This window comes from Panthera pardus, unplaced genomic scaffold (genome assembly GCF_024362965.1).
Source record: "Panthera pardus isolate Hobbes unplaced genomic scaffold, ASM2436296v1 HiC_scaffold_8, whole genome shotgun sequence".
Lineage (NCBI taxonomy): Eukaryota > Metazoa > Chordata > Mammalia > Carnivora > Felidae > Panthera > Panthera pardus.
The window spans coordinates 126,678,733-126,695,339 of NW_026527013.1; the positions used below are offsets into that span (position 1 = coordinate 126,678,733).

A 16,607-nucleotide genomic window follows, 5' to 3' on the forward strand; every position below is an offset into this window, starting at 1 on the left:
CATTTCATATTATCATCCTAATACTGGCTCATTTAACCCTCACAACAGCATATATTAAATTCCATATTTCACAGATGAAAAGGCTGAAAAAAGGGGGTAAGGATATTAATGTGCCCAAGGTCACCCAGTAAGGAAATAATGGAGCTCGGGTCTGAAGCCCAGTCCTTGAGTCCAGGATCAATGCTCCTGACTTACTGAATCTATTGACTGAATGTACTGAACTTATTGATTGAACTTATTCTTCTTTGTGAATTTCCAAGTTCCTCAGGCACAGGAGGCAGTTGGGGAGGGAGGGCGTAGGGAGGGATGTGGAGTGAGGGGTGAAGGTGGGGAGCCGAGGCTCAGGCTGTGTCTGTGGCAGCTTCGGTTCCCCATTATCATCCAACTCTGTCCTAAAGCGTTTTGTAACTTGAAAATTCAATGAATACAAAATGCTGGTAAACTGCATCCAAAAACCACTGATATCTTCTACTCACAGTCTTATTTTTCTGGTATGTGCACAAGTGAATTCTTATCTATCTGAAAAAATTCAAAACCAACTCTACATCCCTGACTGACCAGTGTGTGCTTAGTTAAGGCTTGGAAGCAAAAAGCCAGGATCGCCCATTCCCCTGACCACAATAAAAGAAGTCAACAAGCCAAGCAGCTTTTTCCAACACACTCGAGAGCAAGAGCATCTCCATTTTATATGCACTTTTTATCATGATCGACACATTGTAATAGGAACAGTATCTCTGAGGCATGGGTCTTACCCTTTTCTGCTTCTGCTTGAAGGACTCCTAGTGGCCTGGGAGCTTTCGGACAGAATCTCATGGCTCTGTGATTCACAAAATGGAAATCTGGCATTATATGCCAGTGACATTCACTTCTGTGGCAGCTCAAGCAGCAAAAAGCCATATGCCACACACCTCAGATCCAGCCAAGCCACGCAAACGGAAATGTGAAAGAGAAATAAGGAAATTGGGACCAGAAACGCTCTCGGGAGCTGACTGCCTCCAGCACCTAAAACACATAATCACTGTGGCAAGAACCACATCTTCCTACTCTTACGACACTCTTGGGAAATGTAATTTTTTTTTCCTAATTTAAGAGAACTTTGGGAGATGAAGGTAAAATACAAAAGACAATTTTTTGTGAATGACACGGGGAGCTCACATTTACTATTTAACATGACTGCTACACAGGTACATGTCTGCCGGGTATGTAGTCACCTAAATGGGTGGACCTGCCGGCAGGCACATTTGTCTTCTGCACTGAAGGTCTCTCAGCAGCCATCCTGTGAAAGGATGAGCACCATTATTGACGTTATTTTCCCTACTGGCCTGGGAATAAGACTAGTGGGAAACAGAGTACTCCCCAAACGGCCACCGTATGTGGTTTAAGATCAAGGAAAAAAAATTAAACAGAGGGATTTCTTTTTTTAACTAGGGGTTCTAACCACTCTCCTTGGAAAAAAGAAATTCAGTTTATTTTGTGACTCTTCAATGTCTTTGAGGCTCTCATTTACCTTATATAAAGCTACATAGGTGGAAAAATAATTACTACCACTTTTGTTAAGAAAGGAATGGCAGGTTGCTTGGGTGGCTCAGTTGCTTAAGCATCTGACTCTTGATTTTGGCTCAGGTCATGATCTCCTGGTTCGTGGGTTCGAGCTCTGTGTCAGATTCTGCACTGACAGTGCAGAGCCTGCTTGGGATTCTTTGTCTCCTGTCTCCCTCTCTTTCTGCCCCTCCCCTGTTTGCTCAAAAATAAATAAATAAAACATTTTAAAAAATAATGAAATGGCAAAATAATTTTATAATTCCCTCCAAGTATTGGCATCTGAAGAAGACGATCTGACTGAAGGATCTAGAATTGTTTCTCAGTAAGGCCTACTGGCATTTGGGGTAAGAAAATTCTTTACTTGGTAGAACTGCAGAATAATGAGTACCTATGGTCTCCAGGAATTGAACAAGAGTGACCATTCCATATTAAAACAGTGTAAATTAATTCATCTTATTGGCTAGGTGGACTGTTTTAAATAATGTGTGAATTAAACATTTCTGGCCACTTATTCATTCAATATTCAACCCAAAGTAATTGGGCAGCTACTATTTCAAAAATACCTGGAGAATATTAGGACTTAAAGTTATAGTTCTTGCTCTCAATGCTATATTGACTTAATTTAGAAAGGTAAGTTTGTAAATAAATAACTACTACTATATAGCTAGAAGATATTTTCCAAAAGAAGTTCACGCTTCCATGTTATGGGGGCAGAGTAACAGAATTTCATTCTGAATGAAAAGGAGATGGTAATCAAACAAGGTAGTATCCCTGAGGTGGCAATGTGTAAATTCCTAAAACAGAATTTCAACAAGCAGATGAGGGAAGGGTGGCAGAAGGAATGAGGGTGAGTACATATCTGCAACATGAAAGTACCATGGCATACACAAGGAACTGTGGGCAGTTCAGAATATTACAGAGCTTAGAGCAGGTGCAAGGTGAAGATATGAGGACGAAGCAAGAAAAGTACATTAGGTTAATTAAAGAGATATCTAAACATCTTGCTAAGGCCATGAAAATTTATGAGGCAGGTAATGGACAGCCATGATGGATTAAAAGCAAGAATGATATAGTCAGATCTATGTTGGAGGACACTTGGAAAGTAGGAAGGTTTCAAAGCTGGAAGATAAGTTACTGCAATAGCTGGTGTCTCAGTCAGCTACTGCCATAGTCTGTGTAACAAATAATACCAATAGCTAAGAATTTCTTCTCATACTCACAGGTCTATAGATCAGCCAAGGTTATAGTTTTAAGCTGTAATTCTATGGGATGATTGGGGAAACTGTACTCATATGCCTCATTCTGAGACCTACATTGAAGGAGGAGTGGCTGCCCAGGGAGTATACTTCATATCATGATGAAGGCAGAAGTGCAAGAGCCCACGCCAACCACACATGCAATATTCAGGCCTCTGCTTGCTTCATATTTGTGATCATTTCACTGGCCAATGTGAAAAGTTAAAGGGTATGGGAAATGCGATTCACTCCCCATCGGACTGTGGCAAGGATGTATAGATATATCACCCCTATGGATCAGTAAAGGACTGCAACCAGACATCCCATCTATCAGATTTGGAGAAAAGAGGAAGATCTGAGCTAAGGCAATGATGAGAAGGCAGAGGACCTTAGTTATTGTAGCGGCTTTGGCCACCAATTGGCTTCACAAAGAGGAACTTGTCCATAAACTTCCAAATAGAAACTCATTAGACTGCCAGCTCCAGGAAGTCAGAAACCACCTATTCAGTTCACCTCTGTATTCCCAGTGCCTAGCACCATGACTTCTGTGTTGTGGATACAAAGTAGTATTTGTTGAAAGAATACACAGCATTTGAAGTGTAGGTGAAATAGTGACACTATTTACCAAGATATGGAACACTAATGTGGCCATGCTGTGTGTATGATGGTTGTGGGATAGTAACACTGAATACTGTCTACATCCGAGGCACTGAGTAGATCCTGAGAATACAGAAAAAGCAAGGAACTGCTCTCAAGAAGACTATTAAATAGACAACTTCAGTTCATGGTGGTTAAGTTCTAAGGTAATGGTATTATTAGGGCAAAAGCAAGGGGATCACTTGAGGGTCATCTGAGTATGTCGTTGGCACAAGTGACAGCGGCTGGCTTGAGAACTTCCCCAAGGAAGATGTACACCTAGTGCGGGAACAATATCTGACTTAAGTACCTATCTAAATGACTTCTTCCCACATAGTTTCACTGAGCACCTACTATTATTTTTAATTTCAACAGAACTGTGTGGAAAACACAGAAATAATAAAAGGAAGGGGAAAGGGAAGGAGAGGAGAAGAAGAAACTAGCAGTTTAGAGTTCTCATCTCTCTGATTCAAGTATTCATGTTTACTTTTCTTCCTATAACAAATTTAGTCTTGCTTTGGTACCCTCTTCCTTTGTTCCTGCTTTTGACCTGTTTGTTCCTCTCCCCCTTTGTTCCTGCTTTTGACCTGTTTGACCTGGTGGCTTAGCTCTATGCTGGACATGGAGAGAGCAGCTAGCATCTGGCGTTGAACCAGCAGGTGAGGGTTTTAGTTTCTATTTGGTAAAATAAAAGTGGACTGCTTGACCCATCATTCACTGCTGCTCAGATATAAAAGCATGGTTTTGAAAACCCTGCATAGACATATACGCAATTTAAATCAGCAGGCGAATTGTACACATTTAAATAATTAACTCTATTTTAAAACTTCTGACCCCTTAGATCTGGTATTTCTGCAGGAGATACTTAGAAATTTCACTTGGGATCTTCAACTTCTCCCGGCTCTTATACTGGAGTCTTAACAAACGGCTTCTGACACCACTCTCTTGTTCTGACTCCCTGTCTCATCTTATCTAGGGCACCTCTTTGCCTTCCATCCCTTGCCTCTTCCTAACCTCTGGCACCGTGAGTTGGCAAAAAGAGCATGTAAATGACAGTACCTTTACGATCTTCTGTTCTACCTTAGGAAACACATCCCTTTGTAGAACTGTGTTCTCAACTCCCATATTACATATAAACACTCACCTTCTTTGCAATTACAAGATAAATATTTTCTTTTAAATCAAGGAGGACTCATATTTCATAAGAGATTCTTAGCTGTCCAACTCTGATTCCTACCTGCCCTTTAATTTAAAATGCCTAAATCTCATTATGCCTTACTTAAAATGTAGGTAACTTCTTTTTAATTGGACATATACTAATAAAATGATTTCTGTGCCATTATCAAATCCCTAACACAATCCACAATGGAATATGGAATCCAGGTCATAGGAACCAGTTAACAATTCATTCAGCACCCCAAAGTGTAGTTAACAAAAGGGAGAGAAGTTTCAGAAGTCGTTGAGCAGAGTTACGTAGAGCAGTTAACTTAGAGTCACTATTATTTTCATGTTCAGAGACGATCTGCAGATGAACCGAGGGACTGATGTATCTTACTGCTGTCCAGCGGAAGAACCTATAAATTTTTTTGTCTCCTAATTAGCAAGTGTCAGTTTAGCACATGTTATGCATATAAAGAGACACTGACTCCAGGAAGACTGGAAACTAGGAGAACTCAAAGCTAGACCCTGCACCTAAAGGAACCTCTAAAATGTAGATTTACTATTGTCAGGCTTATCCAAAATTACTCATCAGACTCAATCATGGTAATTATCATTTTTGTAAATGCTCCAGTTAATGTTAAGAAAGAGAACATCAAGAAAGAAAAACACATTAGCAATGTTTCAGCCAACTAAACCTAACAGTTAATTCTTAAACAAATTTTAAACAGTTTAACCATTTCTTAGGGAAATTACATAAACAAAGTCAACAAAATCTAACTCTTTCTGGATGACTCAGGATATAACCCCTTCAGAAGGAGATACCCTGGGCTATTAATGGCACGACCTGGGACAATCCCTAGAAATGGACCACTTTATGAACACTCTCACATTTCTCATAAAAGTCATACAGACCCTGTGCAGCTGGGACCACGAGGACAATATGGTGGGATGGGTATTCTATTACCTTAATCACTAATCCACAGGAAAAGCTTGTTGTTGTTGTTGTTTTTTTTTTCTGGAAATGTCTGCTATTAGTGTTGCCATAACTATCCTTTTCCTTTTCAGAGGCATCTAGAAACATGTGTCACCTAGTGGTTGCTTCAGGCCAGACTGAGCCAAGTAGTTTATCTGCCCGATGTGGTCCAGAGAGCTCAGAGCCCGCCTAGGGGCAGTGATTTCCCATTCTCATCTCACAGATGAGCAATCTGGAGCTCACAGGGCTGAATCCCTTGCACAAGGCTATGCAGCTGGCTGGGGAGAGAATGACAAGTGTGCTGTGCCTCTGAGATTTGGCTAAGCTCCTCAGTCACTTGCAGGGTATCTGTGGGCAGGCTGGGGAGGGGCATCCCTTGTGATCAGAAACACACAGAGAGGACTTCCTCCTTGCTCAGGAATCTGTCCTCATTGCAGTCAACATCTCCTTTTGCAGCCAAACCAAAGTTCAATGGATTTTCACACAGAGGTATGGAAAAATCTGTATTTATAGGTATTTGAACAAACTACCTTGGAAAATCAAAGCAGGCCAACTATACTACACAACCAAGTGCAAATGACTGTCAGTTTAGGTTCTGACTGTTGAGACCAGCACATGGTCCCATTTGTATGGGCCAATTTACAAAGCCAAGCTTTAAGGGCCTCATCTTCTTCACTGTGATTTGGGGAAATATCATTGTTATTATTACTATTGTCGTTATTGTTATTTTTGCTACTGCCAGTTTAAAGATGAGAAGGAATCTAGGGGCTAAAGGACATTCTCAAGGACACACTGCCAGTGGGGAGTGGGGAGCCACTTGGCCAGGATTGCCACCAGATACTCCAGCTGCATTCAGCCTTGGTTCTCTCCTCTCCAACCTTGCATTCTCAATGGGTCAGGGAATCGTGCCCCCAGAGGGAGAAATTTGGTTCTTGGAGGAGCAAAAAAATCTTACTTGGTCTCTTTCTCAGTCTTCCTGCTGCCTCTAGACAGCACAGTTCATATTGATGAGGAGAGTAGAAGACATATCTTGCTTACTGTCCAAATGGAAGTGGCAAATTCCATAAAAAAGAGTAACACTACCTTAAGTGAATAACTTAAAAGCATTCATTTAAACACACACACACACACACACACACACACACACACACACACACACTCAAAACCTTTTGCTACCTACCCACCAGGAAGCCTCAAAGGAAAAAATAAATCTATTCATATAATGCATTTGCTTCTACAGGAAGTACGATTTCCTTTGTGTCAAACCTTAAAGACCTTTGTGAAACACGAGAAGCTTTTTGAATAAATACTTGTAAATGGCCTAGACAGCTGAAAAATGGATAGCCTCCTTGTACATCAGGGCCCTTTAAAAGAATTCTCCTCTACTTAAATATTCATGTTTCAATTAAAACATACACCTACTTTATTAGCTAGCCCAGGCCTGGTTCAGATCAATAACAGCAGCCCTAGATAGAATTCTAATGAAGATAAACAACTCCGAGTCCTCCCCAGCTTCCCCTGGGCACGGATGCACAAAGCCTCCTTTCACAACTTGCTCCAAGATATTTTACAGTCACCTGCCTCATGCAAATGAGGAGATTCATGTTTATTCATGGCGAGAGTTACAGACCACCTTTCATTCCCTAGGCCAGCTTAGCTAACCAACAAGAGCGCTGTCTGCACCACTATGAAGTTGAGCTGGCCTAGGAAGGGGACTCCTGAATATATAATTGCCCCCTGAAAAGCATGCACAGAAAGTCAGTAAACTGGAAACAGTTCGGGGAGTAAACATACTTCCCTTTCTTATTCATGCCATCACTGCCTTTAAGCTTTCAAACAATCCCTTTTCTACACCACACCGTAATCCATTAGAAGTGACTAGTTAGTGGCTATTTTCCATGGATAATCTTCCAGAGGACTTCCCAGGATGTTTCCTCTGTTGTGCTCTCCAATCCTTCCTAATTGAGATTTTCTCCCACTGACTCAGACGGAGCTCGTAGCCTAGCCAGGGGCAGCTGCGGCTTTGTCTGAAGGCCCTGGGTTCTCTCTGTGCACAGCCTCTCCTATTTTAAGGGGTGATTTCTCATCTGCAAGCCTGAGATCCTAACCTCTATCGCATGTGCTTTGCATATTATGCTGCTGGGTAAAGTTTTAAAATAGTGCTTTTGCTCTAGAGTGACTGCATTTTTCAAATCATTAATTTCTTCCATTTTGGCAATTTGAAAGTATGGCAAAGTCATTTGATCTCATTTTTAGTGCTGATTTGGATAACATCTAAAGTAACCCCAATGCCATGAACAAATATTTGGATGGTATCTAGAAGGTGCAGACATCCCCAGAGAGGTCTGGGCTGCTAGGTAATGGCTAGAGAGGCCTTAACTCTCTCCAGCTATTAAACGCCTGATCTTTGTGAAACCTGAGTTTTAGCCTGCTGCTCACGGCCTGTCACATGGAAAACTAAGGGACCGAAATTTTTTCTGCCCAAATCCATGAGATTTTCAGTTTAAACCCTATTTCTGCCAAAGGTAAATGAACTTCATGCCATTCATTCCGTTCAGAACTCAATCTGTGGTACATACGCAGCTTCACTTTTCTCATTGTTTCCTTCTTTGTTTAACATAATGGCCAAAAAAACCCACTTTCTTTTGAAAAGGACAATTTATTCATTTCTCATAGACAGGATTTATCTTATTACATACCAAAAGAATACAACTGCATATGACATTTTACTTCCTTGAAGCATTTTTACATTTAATACTTCAATTTAGTATCATAGCACCACAAGAGAGGGCAATGGGATACTGGTATTCCTGCCTCCTCCCACCCCCTGACCTTTTTATTTTCAGGCATAGAGTTCCTGAGTAGCACAACCAGGTCTTACAAACCAATGGGCATACTACTTCATCGATGTATACAATATGTACTAGTTGGTGATTTGTGTTACATGTATCCACTAATGGTCATTCCACAGATGTGATTCACCTTTAGCGATCAAATCCACCTTAATGAAAAATCTTCATGAGAGCTTTGGCCCCACCCCAAAGATGTAATTGTTATGTTGTGCAATTGGGCACTGGGATAACAGAAGTTTCAAAAGCCCTGCAGGTGATTCTAATGTTCAGGCAAGGCTGAAAAACACTGCTACACATAAATATCAATTTTGAAGTGTATTATACTCTTGTTAGAATTTTTAAAGTGGCCAACAAATGCTTTAAATAAGATTCCCAGACCTGAACTACCCAAATCACTTATGTCTTCTTTCCTACTCTGCTTAAAAAATGAGGGCTTCAATGAAATGATTATGGGGCACTTGTGTGCCGAGGCATTCAGCTGCATTTTGAGCTCTTCTCTAATGCCCATAAAAATGAACAATGCATGCTCTAAAATATTGGTAACAAAAGGCAAAAACAGAATACAAACTCAATGGCCTGAATCAATGGATTATTCTGCAGGGACTGCTATATTAGGAAACTGAAAGAAAGTACTTTTCAAACCATAAATATTTTAATCAGTCTCTAATTCTACTTCTTTCATATAAATAAAAAACATCCCATCTTCGGCTTCCCAAGTCTGGAGCAGCAAGAAGAGTGATGCTTTTCCAATCATTTGCTCCCAGCAGAAGCAGTAACCACTAAGCACGAGATATCTATAAACTAGTGTCCCAAGCAAGGTGGGTTGTAGGAGAAATTCCTGCATCTGCTGGAATCCAGTATTGTTTGTAAAATCAGAATTTTGGATTGAGGAATACTGCTTCTCCAGTAATGAGCTAAAGAAGGCAGATAGCTAAGTCTTTCTTACAGAACTGGGGGTCACAGGTCGACAAGCAAATTCGCCGTCCATGCCTCTGTTCAAAGTGGCAACAGTCTGAGATGGTGGCCAAGAAAGTTCAAAAGAAAGTGTGTCTCATGAAGGGCTCTTTTAAGATATTCGGAATTCGCATTTGGGGAATCTTTGGAAACAAGGAAAGCATTAAACCTACCAATAACCCCAAATCCATGTGTGTTCCTAAATTCGATAGCTTCTGCTACAAAGTTAATAGCAAGAAGAAAAGTGAATTGATTAAAATTTCAGCCCTTCTCTCTTTTCCAACTTATTATTTGGCAAAGTAGAGCAGTGGTTGATAGACAAGCAGCAGGAAAAAAATCAGGAAGACACTGACCTAGAGGCCCTCATACAGAGCCCATCTTTTTTCACAAGGCTGGTAGAAGAAGAACAGAGACATAAAAGAAAAGGGACATAGTTAAATCTGTGCTTGAGCAACCACTAGCAGAACTCTGACTGATATGCTGGTCTACCAGCAAATAGAACAATAACAACAAAAAGCTCATCCGTCCATGTTTCAATATTTTAAATTGACATGCATAAATACGGATACAAATTTAATATACCTACAAATTAAACATATATTATGGTAGGCAGACAAATATCCCCCTGCCCCACACTGATGTCCATGTTCCAACCCCTAGAATCTGTGAACATGTTACTTTACATGGCAAAGGGGAATTCAGGTTGCAGATGGAACTGAAGTTCCTAATCAGCTGACCTTAAAATAGGGAAGATTATCCTGGATTACCCAGGTGGTACAATGTAATCACAGGGGTCCATAAGAGTGAAAGATCCAAGCCAAAGAGGGATCAGAGTGATGAGGTGTGATGTGGGAAGGATAGGACCTGTGGTTGGCTGGCTTTGAAGATAAAAAGGTCAACCAGCCAAGGAATGCAGGTTGGCTTCTAGAACATGGAAAACGCTAGATGGATTCCGCACCCCCCCCCCCTCCAGAGCAGCCAGAAAGGAACACAGCTCTGCTGACTCCTTAATTTTAACCCATGAATCCCACTTCTGGCTTCTGTCCTATGGAACTATACATAACATAGTACATTTGTATTGTTTAAACTATGAGGTCCATAGCAATTTGTTGCAGCAACCATAGAAAACTAGTACACACATGATAAAAGAGTACATTAACTGATACACTCTTCCGTTTACAAAACTAAGGCATGTGTAACACTAAAAAGAAAAAAGCAACCATAGCAAAAACATTTAATATGGAAAATTTAGATCCCTGGTCATTTCCATCACTGGTATTCACTCTTGACCAATGGATATGTATGCATAGGATGAGACCCTCTGGCTCTCAGGCTTCCAGCTGCCTACTCGCAGCCATAAACCGCCATCACTACTTGGCAGCACATATGTGACACTGAACATCTACGATCGGCAGATGATGCAAAAAGACGGCACTAGGGCCACGATGAAGCACTATCCCCCAAACCTGCTGAAGACATCTTGCTGAAGACAGTTTTTACAGCCATATAAGTCAACTATAAAAAGTTGCAGAGTTGACACGTCAGGGACCTCACCCTGCACAGGCAGGATATCATTACCACTGACCCAAGCACATGGCCACGATGAACCACAGGGACCTGAGAGCCATGCTCACTTCCTAAAGACAGAGGCCTCTGGTCACCTTTGCCAACAATGTATTCTTGGGGCTCCATTTTGTAAACTACATGTTCTGTAGGATTTAAGCATCTAAGTGCTAACCGTCTTGAGTGATTCCTCTGCAGTAATTTGGTAATATTTTCCAAATATCTCATCTGTGCATATGTCAACAACAATAATATATACATCATTATCATTGACAAAAATGCCAATTTCTGTAATTCAGAAGAAGCAGAGTGAATGAAATCCTCTCAGAAAGCAGACAGACAGGATGCCGGGGTCCAACTCTTGATTTTGGCTTAGGTCATTATCTAATGGTTCCTGAGATGGAGCCCCGTGTTGGGCTCTGCACCGACAGCATAGAGCCTGTTTGGGATTCGCTTTCTCCCTCTCTCTTTGCCCCTCTTCTGCTCCTGCTCTGTCTCCCTCTCAAAAATAAACTTAAAAAAAAGAAAAAGCAAGCAAGCAGGCACCTGATGCCAGAACACAGGCCAGCCAGTGGATTACCTTCTCCTGAAGGGACAGGTGGCCCATGAACATAGAAGCTGAAGACCAGATGGCTTTCAGAAACACTGTAGTACATGAAGAGTTGCTCTGATCCAGGGGCAGAGTAGCCTTGGCCATTTCAGAGACTTTTTAACTCTCTCTCTCTTTTTTTTTTTTTGGCTTCATTTGTACGAACGTCTCCCCGCTCCTTCATTCCTCTTTCCAGAGGATGATTTGTACCTGAATTGCCACGTCCCTCCTAATCAAGTGAAGTACACTTAAGAGACTACAGAATTACTGGGTTTCTCTCCTTCACCTCCCTTCTTCAATCATACCTGTGCCTGTGCATCGCTGCTGAGACCCTTGGCAGCTCCAGTTGTAGCTTACGCATCAGGGCTCTCCATGTCCCTGGGGCCTATTTCAATGGATTAAATAGATGGCCCAAGGTGACCAAGATAGAATGGCATTTGTCTGCTACAACTGCAGGTGAGATCATTATGCTGATGGGGACAGTCAGGTTAGAACCTAACTGAGGCTCAGCAAAGAGTATCATTTCCTCTTCATGGTTTCCTTTCTTTTCAACTGCTATCAGTTCCAGATGCCACAAACCAGAAACATAGTGGTAAAGAAGGATGGGCTGTAAGTTCAAAGGAAAGGTGACAGGGAGGTAAAGACCAATAAGAACATGAAGCACAGTTGGAATTCTGATATTATATTATGCCCCAAACACAAGCTATGAAGTCCCCATAGGATGACTGTGAGGTCAGACCCTTCGACTCTTGGCGACAACACTTACATGCTCAGTACCAGGTCAGCAGGTATGGGTGATGGAGCCAAGCAAACCCAGATCCATAAACAGTAGCAAATTAAAAGTGCTGAAGAGCTCTCCCAATATACCTGTCCTGAATACACCTGTCTCAACCATCAGTTATCATTAGCGATGTGATTACTGTTAACAAGGCCTCTACCTAAGGATAAAGATTTTGTTTATCGTGAAAAGTTTACATGATACTTCTGCCTTCTCTAAGTTGGTCAACACTCTTCTTGGTACCCAACATTCACTCACAAACAGAAATGGGAAATTTACACTCTTATAGAAAACCAAAGAAGATGTCCGTTCAAAGAATTAAACGCTTTCTGCAAACTAAAAAAATGTTCCATATAAATTTACTAAACTCCCTGAAAGAGATTTTGCATTTTAATAAAAACTCTTTTTGACACAGCAAAGGGCAGATTATCTCAACACATCCATAATCCACAAAGAAACCAAGTTACCTAGAAAGAGCAGCCTTCCTGATCTCATTCTTTCTCCAACAGCCACTGCACAGGGGGAGAGAGAGGCATCCAATGGGTGTTGCAATAACAAGTCATCTGGACTCATGCCGGAATAAGTTAGTCTAGATAATATTTTTCAAGAAAGGGTCTCTGCTGGTGGCTCCAGTTTAGTTAGTCAAAAGGAACAAAACTGCTCCAGGCTTATCCCTAGAGAGATGAGAACATCGCCAACACAAGCTTCCCATCTATACAGGTATGTCTTTCTTTTTTCATTTGCAAGGCAACCTAAAAATCACAGTCGTCCCCATTCTCCTGATCTGCCTTCCACACACAGTTAAGGAACCATGCAAAGGTGAGGCTCCTTGGGAGACAAAGGAAGCTGCCTCTGCCTCAGATTCACCTTACCTTGTTGAAGTCTTCAGAAGTTGCCCTCATTTCCTTCCATGTCTTGTTCAGGAGCTGGATACAGATGCAGAAAAACTCCTCAAAGGATCTGTCATGGGTGAAGAACATTGGGTGGAAGTCGTTGCAGGTCTCACTAGCTGGAAGAAAGAGAAGGGAAATAAGAGAGAAAGTTTGCAGAGTGAAATGAGAGAACACAGTCACATGTGGGTGTCCCAAAGAGAGATGATGGGAGGCACGTTTGGCTCAAGCCACAGTGGAAGTAAGGCATTTTGAAAAAGAAACCTAATGATAGTGTCCATGGGCAACTGTGAAGTTGAAGGTCAGACGGTCAGACCTATCCCAAGGGACATATTTTGACTGAAGGAAGTCAGCTCCTAACCCACCCTAAGACATGAACTTATAGCTTTTGTTCCAGGATCCCTGGTGTTGAATATGGGCTCTGTATCTGCCTTTTTGACGTTATAAAGATGATTCAAACTACCTTCAGTCATAGCTCCATCACTCTTAATTTCTCCTTTCTCACCAGAATAACTGGCAGAGGATGAGCTTTCCCAAGCACACAATTAATTGCAATTTTGAAAATAGCATCCTCGATTATTTCTCCAGGGGGCTCTTTTCCCTCTTATGGCAGTAAGCAGGGGGACATTTGAGATCATATACCATCTGATGCCATTAACCATTTGTTTTACATTTCCAGACACAGATGGCTGGAGGTCAAAGCAACCCAAATGGCTCTGAAGGCCGTGAATGGTCCAGTCCTGGACCAAACCGTGAAGTCAGCCAGACTGCCTTCCTGCCTCCCCGTTGCAGGGTTTCTGTACATCAGACCCAGTGCTCTGAGCTCGAGCTGTGCCTATTTCTCTCCTTCTTCCCAGAACAGTACCGCAGCCACTCCCTTCTTCCCTGCTAACTGTCAAGCTTACATTTTTGTAGTCCTTTTACATACGTCTCATTTGATCTTTACAATGCCTCTTATGGTTCATGCCTTATGGATGAGGACACTAGAAAGAGCCAGATTTTGTGTTCCCCCCAAAAACAGTACCATAAGTTTTTTTTTAAATATAAGCTGTTATGTATAGTGAAATAGTTCCTATTTTAATCAGAATCTCTTTAAATGCCAATTAGTCTTCAGGGTTCCAAATGGTAGAATTTCAAGCCCTAGAAGCCCGGGAGAGGAGTGGCTGCAGGGCATGAACAGGGCTTACAGCAAAGACCTTCTGTACTTGTGGAAAGCCCTGTGCCTGCCATGTGGTTGATTCTGCTTGGAGAGAATCCTCCAGTGCAGGCCCAGCAATTGAACCCTAATCAAACCTAAGCAAACACACTCCGCCCTGGCAAGGCCACAAGCTCTTATGTCCCAAGCTCCTCTATCTTAGTGGATTCCAGTCCTCTATAAGGGTAGATATAAAGCTACACAGAGGCTATTTTATTCCAGACAAGGTAAGGGCACAGGCTAGCAGCAACTTGCAGTCATGTAGAAAAGGTTTGGGTCTGAGGGCAGAAGAAGATGTGGGTTTAAGTCCAGCCCATGCCAATCAGGAGCAAGCCACTTCCTGAGCCTCAATTTTCTTTTCTTTTCTTTTTAACGTTTATTTATTTATTTTGAGAGAGAAAGAGAGAGAACTCTCGGCAAGCAGGGGAGGGGCAGAGAGAGAGGGAGAAAGAGAGAATTCTAAGCAGGCTTCCGAGCCGTCAGCGTGGAGCCCAATTCGGGGCTCCATCTCACCAACCGTGAGTGAGGTCATGACCTGAGCTGAGATCAAGAGTCGGAGGCTTACCCAACTGAGCTACCCAGGCACCCCATGAGCCTTGATTTTCTTAACTAAAAAAATGGAAATGAAATCTCCTTGTCCTTCTCCACCGGTTTCAGAGAGATCAAATGACATGGCTCATGGGCAAGTGCTTGGAAAGGATAAAAGTTGTCACCAACATGGAGCAAGGTGGTGGTGATGATAAAGAATGTTGTGCCAGTGTATCATTTCCAGGAACATGGGTTGTTCTTTGATTTCCCCCCAGCTCCTAGTCAAGCCTGTTCACATCTGAGAAATCAGCAGCAAGAACATATGTCACCCCAACCCCCAGCCTGTGTTACTGGCAGAAAAATGGCAAGAGTGAAGTTCTGACCTGGGACACAAAGCTATTTAAAGAACTTGGAATGTAAACACAGGTGGATTGTGTGTTTGCTGCCCTGGGCAATGAGCTGTCAGTCTCACTTTCCCAAGCACTGAAGCCAATGGAATTTACAAGTCCACAGAAGCACTCTAAAATACTACTGCCATCCAAGTACTCATTATTAATCACATTATCACAGTATCTTTTGGACCCAGTGTGATTATGTGTGTACTTTATGCCCTAGTTAAAGTTTTTATGGGATTACTGAAGCTGAGATAACCAAACAAAACTGAGACCAACAAACCCTGCACTTGCTTAGGTGAAGAGAGAGGGAAGTAACATCATTAATAATAAAGAATATTTATTGGGTGCATATAATGCACTGGGGGCTCTACTGGTATTCTCTTCCCAACAACCTGGTAGGTAGGCATGATGGTTATCCTCATTTTATATATAAGGAAGGTAAATCTTGGAGAAATTACACCTTCCATCATGAGCTTTCTTTAGGTGGCCCTAAATGAGCATTTGAAACCTGCAGTTTAGTTGACCCAGCAGGCTTCCTGCATTAGTTGACAAGAGCTCAGGACACTTCCTTATGACTGCTGATTTGAAAATTAACTTCTCCACCCACTCTCCCAGATCTTCTTGCACTGCTCCTTCAACAGAAACCAGGATCCTGACCCCCCAGTCCAGTGGGACTCACAGCAAGTGTACAGCCAGCACCTGCTGATGGACAACATCTAGCAATGTGACAGTACCAACAACAGCCACTGCCAGACAACAGCCATACCACTGCCACAGCCATATGTCAGGCACTAGGTCTACATTGTTGTTAGTTGCTACAACAAGCACACGAGGAAGATATTATCAATTTCTTTTTTTTTTAATTAGAAATAGAGTTAGATGGATGGGGAAGAGAAAAAAGAAATAAAGAGTTAGAAAGGTTAGGTGACTTGTCCAAGGTCACAGGTCACAAGGCTTGCAAGTGATGGAGCTGGGATTCCAACTGCCATAATCAAAGCCCATCATTGTCTGTTGTTCTCATTTTCTCATTCTGTTTCCCAATTAACTCTTCCTCTGTTGTGCCTCCCCCAGCAATACAAATATTAAAGTACTGCTTTTATATCCAGAGAAGATATTTATGAAGTAAAATCTTACAAGTAGCATCACCTTAACTATTAATGCTTAGAGTATATTTAGAGTCTAGGATTCCTCTGCTTTCTTCCTACCAGTCCTGATCCAAGTAGAGTTGGATTCAAATCACTGGGTCACACTCCTCTTCTAGATCTTACCTTTCTTTTCCCTGGGTCAGGTCAAGCTGCACTCCTGACAACTCTTTT

At 41.9% G+C, this 16,607-nt stretch overlaps 1 protein-coding gene across 6 annotated transcripts in view; it reads right to left on the reverse strand.

Moving 5' to 3' along the window:
* The window catches only part of ELMO1 (engulfment and cell motility 1), a 534,040-nt gene that overhangs the window by 150,684 nt on the left and 366,749 nt on the right, over positions 1-16,607 (reverse strand). For all 6 annotated transcript variants that reach the window (XR_008420442.1, XM_019418107.2, XM_019418110.2 and 3 more), the window contains one exon: positions 13,156-13,292. Coding sequence is in view for 5 of the 6 variants with exons in the window: in XM_019418107.2 (XP_019273652.1) it covers positions 13,156-13,292 (137 nt within the window). In the remaining variant the exon portion in view is untranslated. The remainder of the gene's footprint in view (positions 1-13,155; positions 13,293-16,607) is intronic.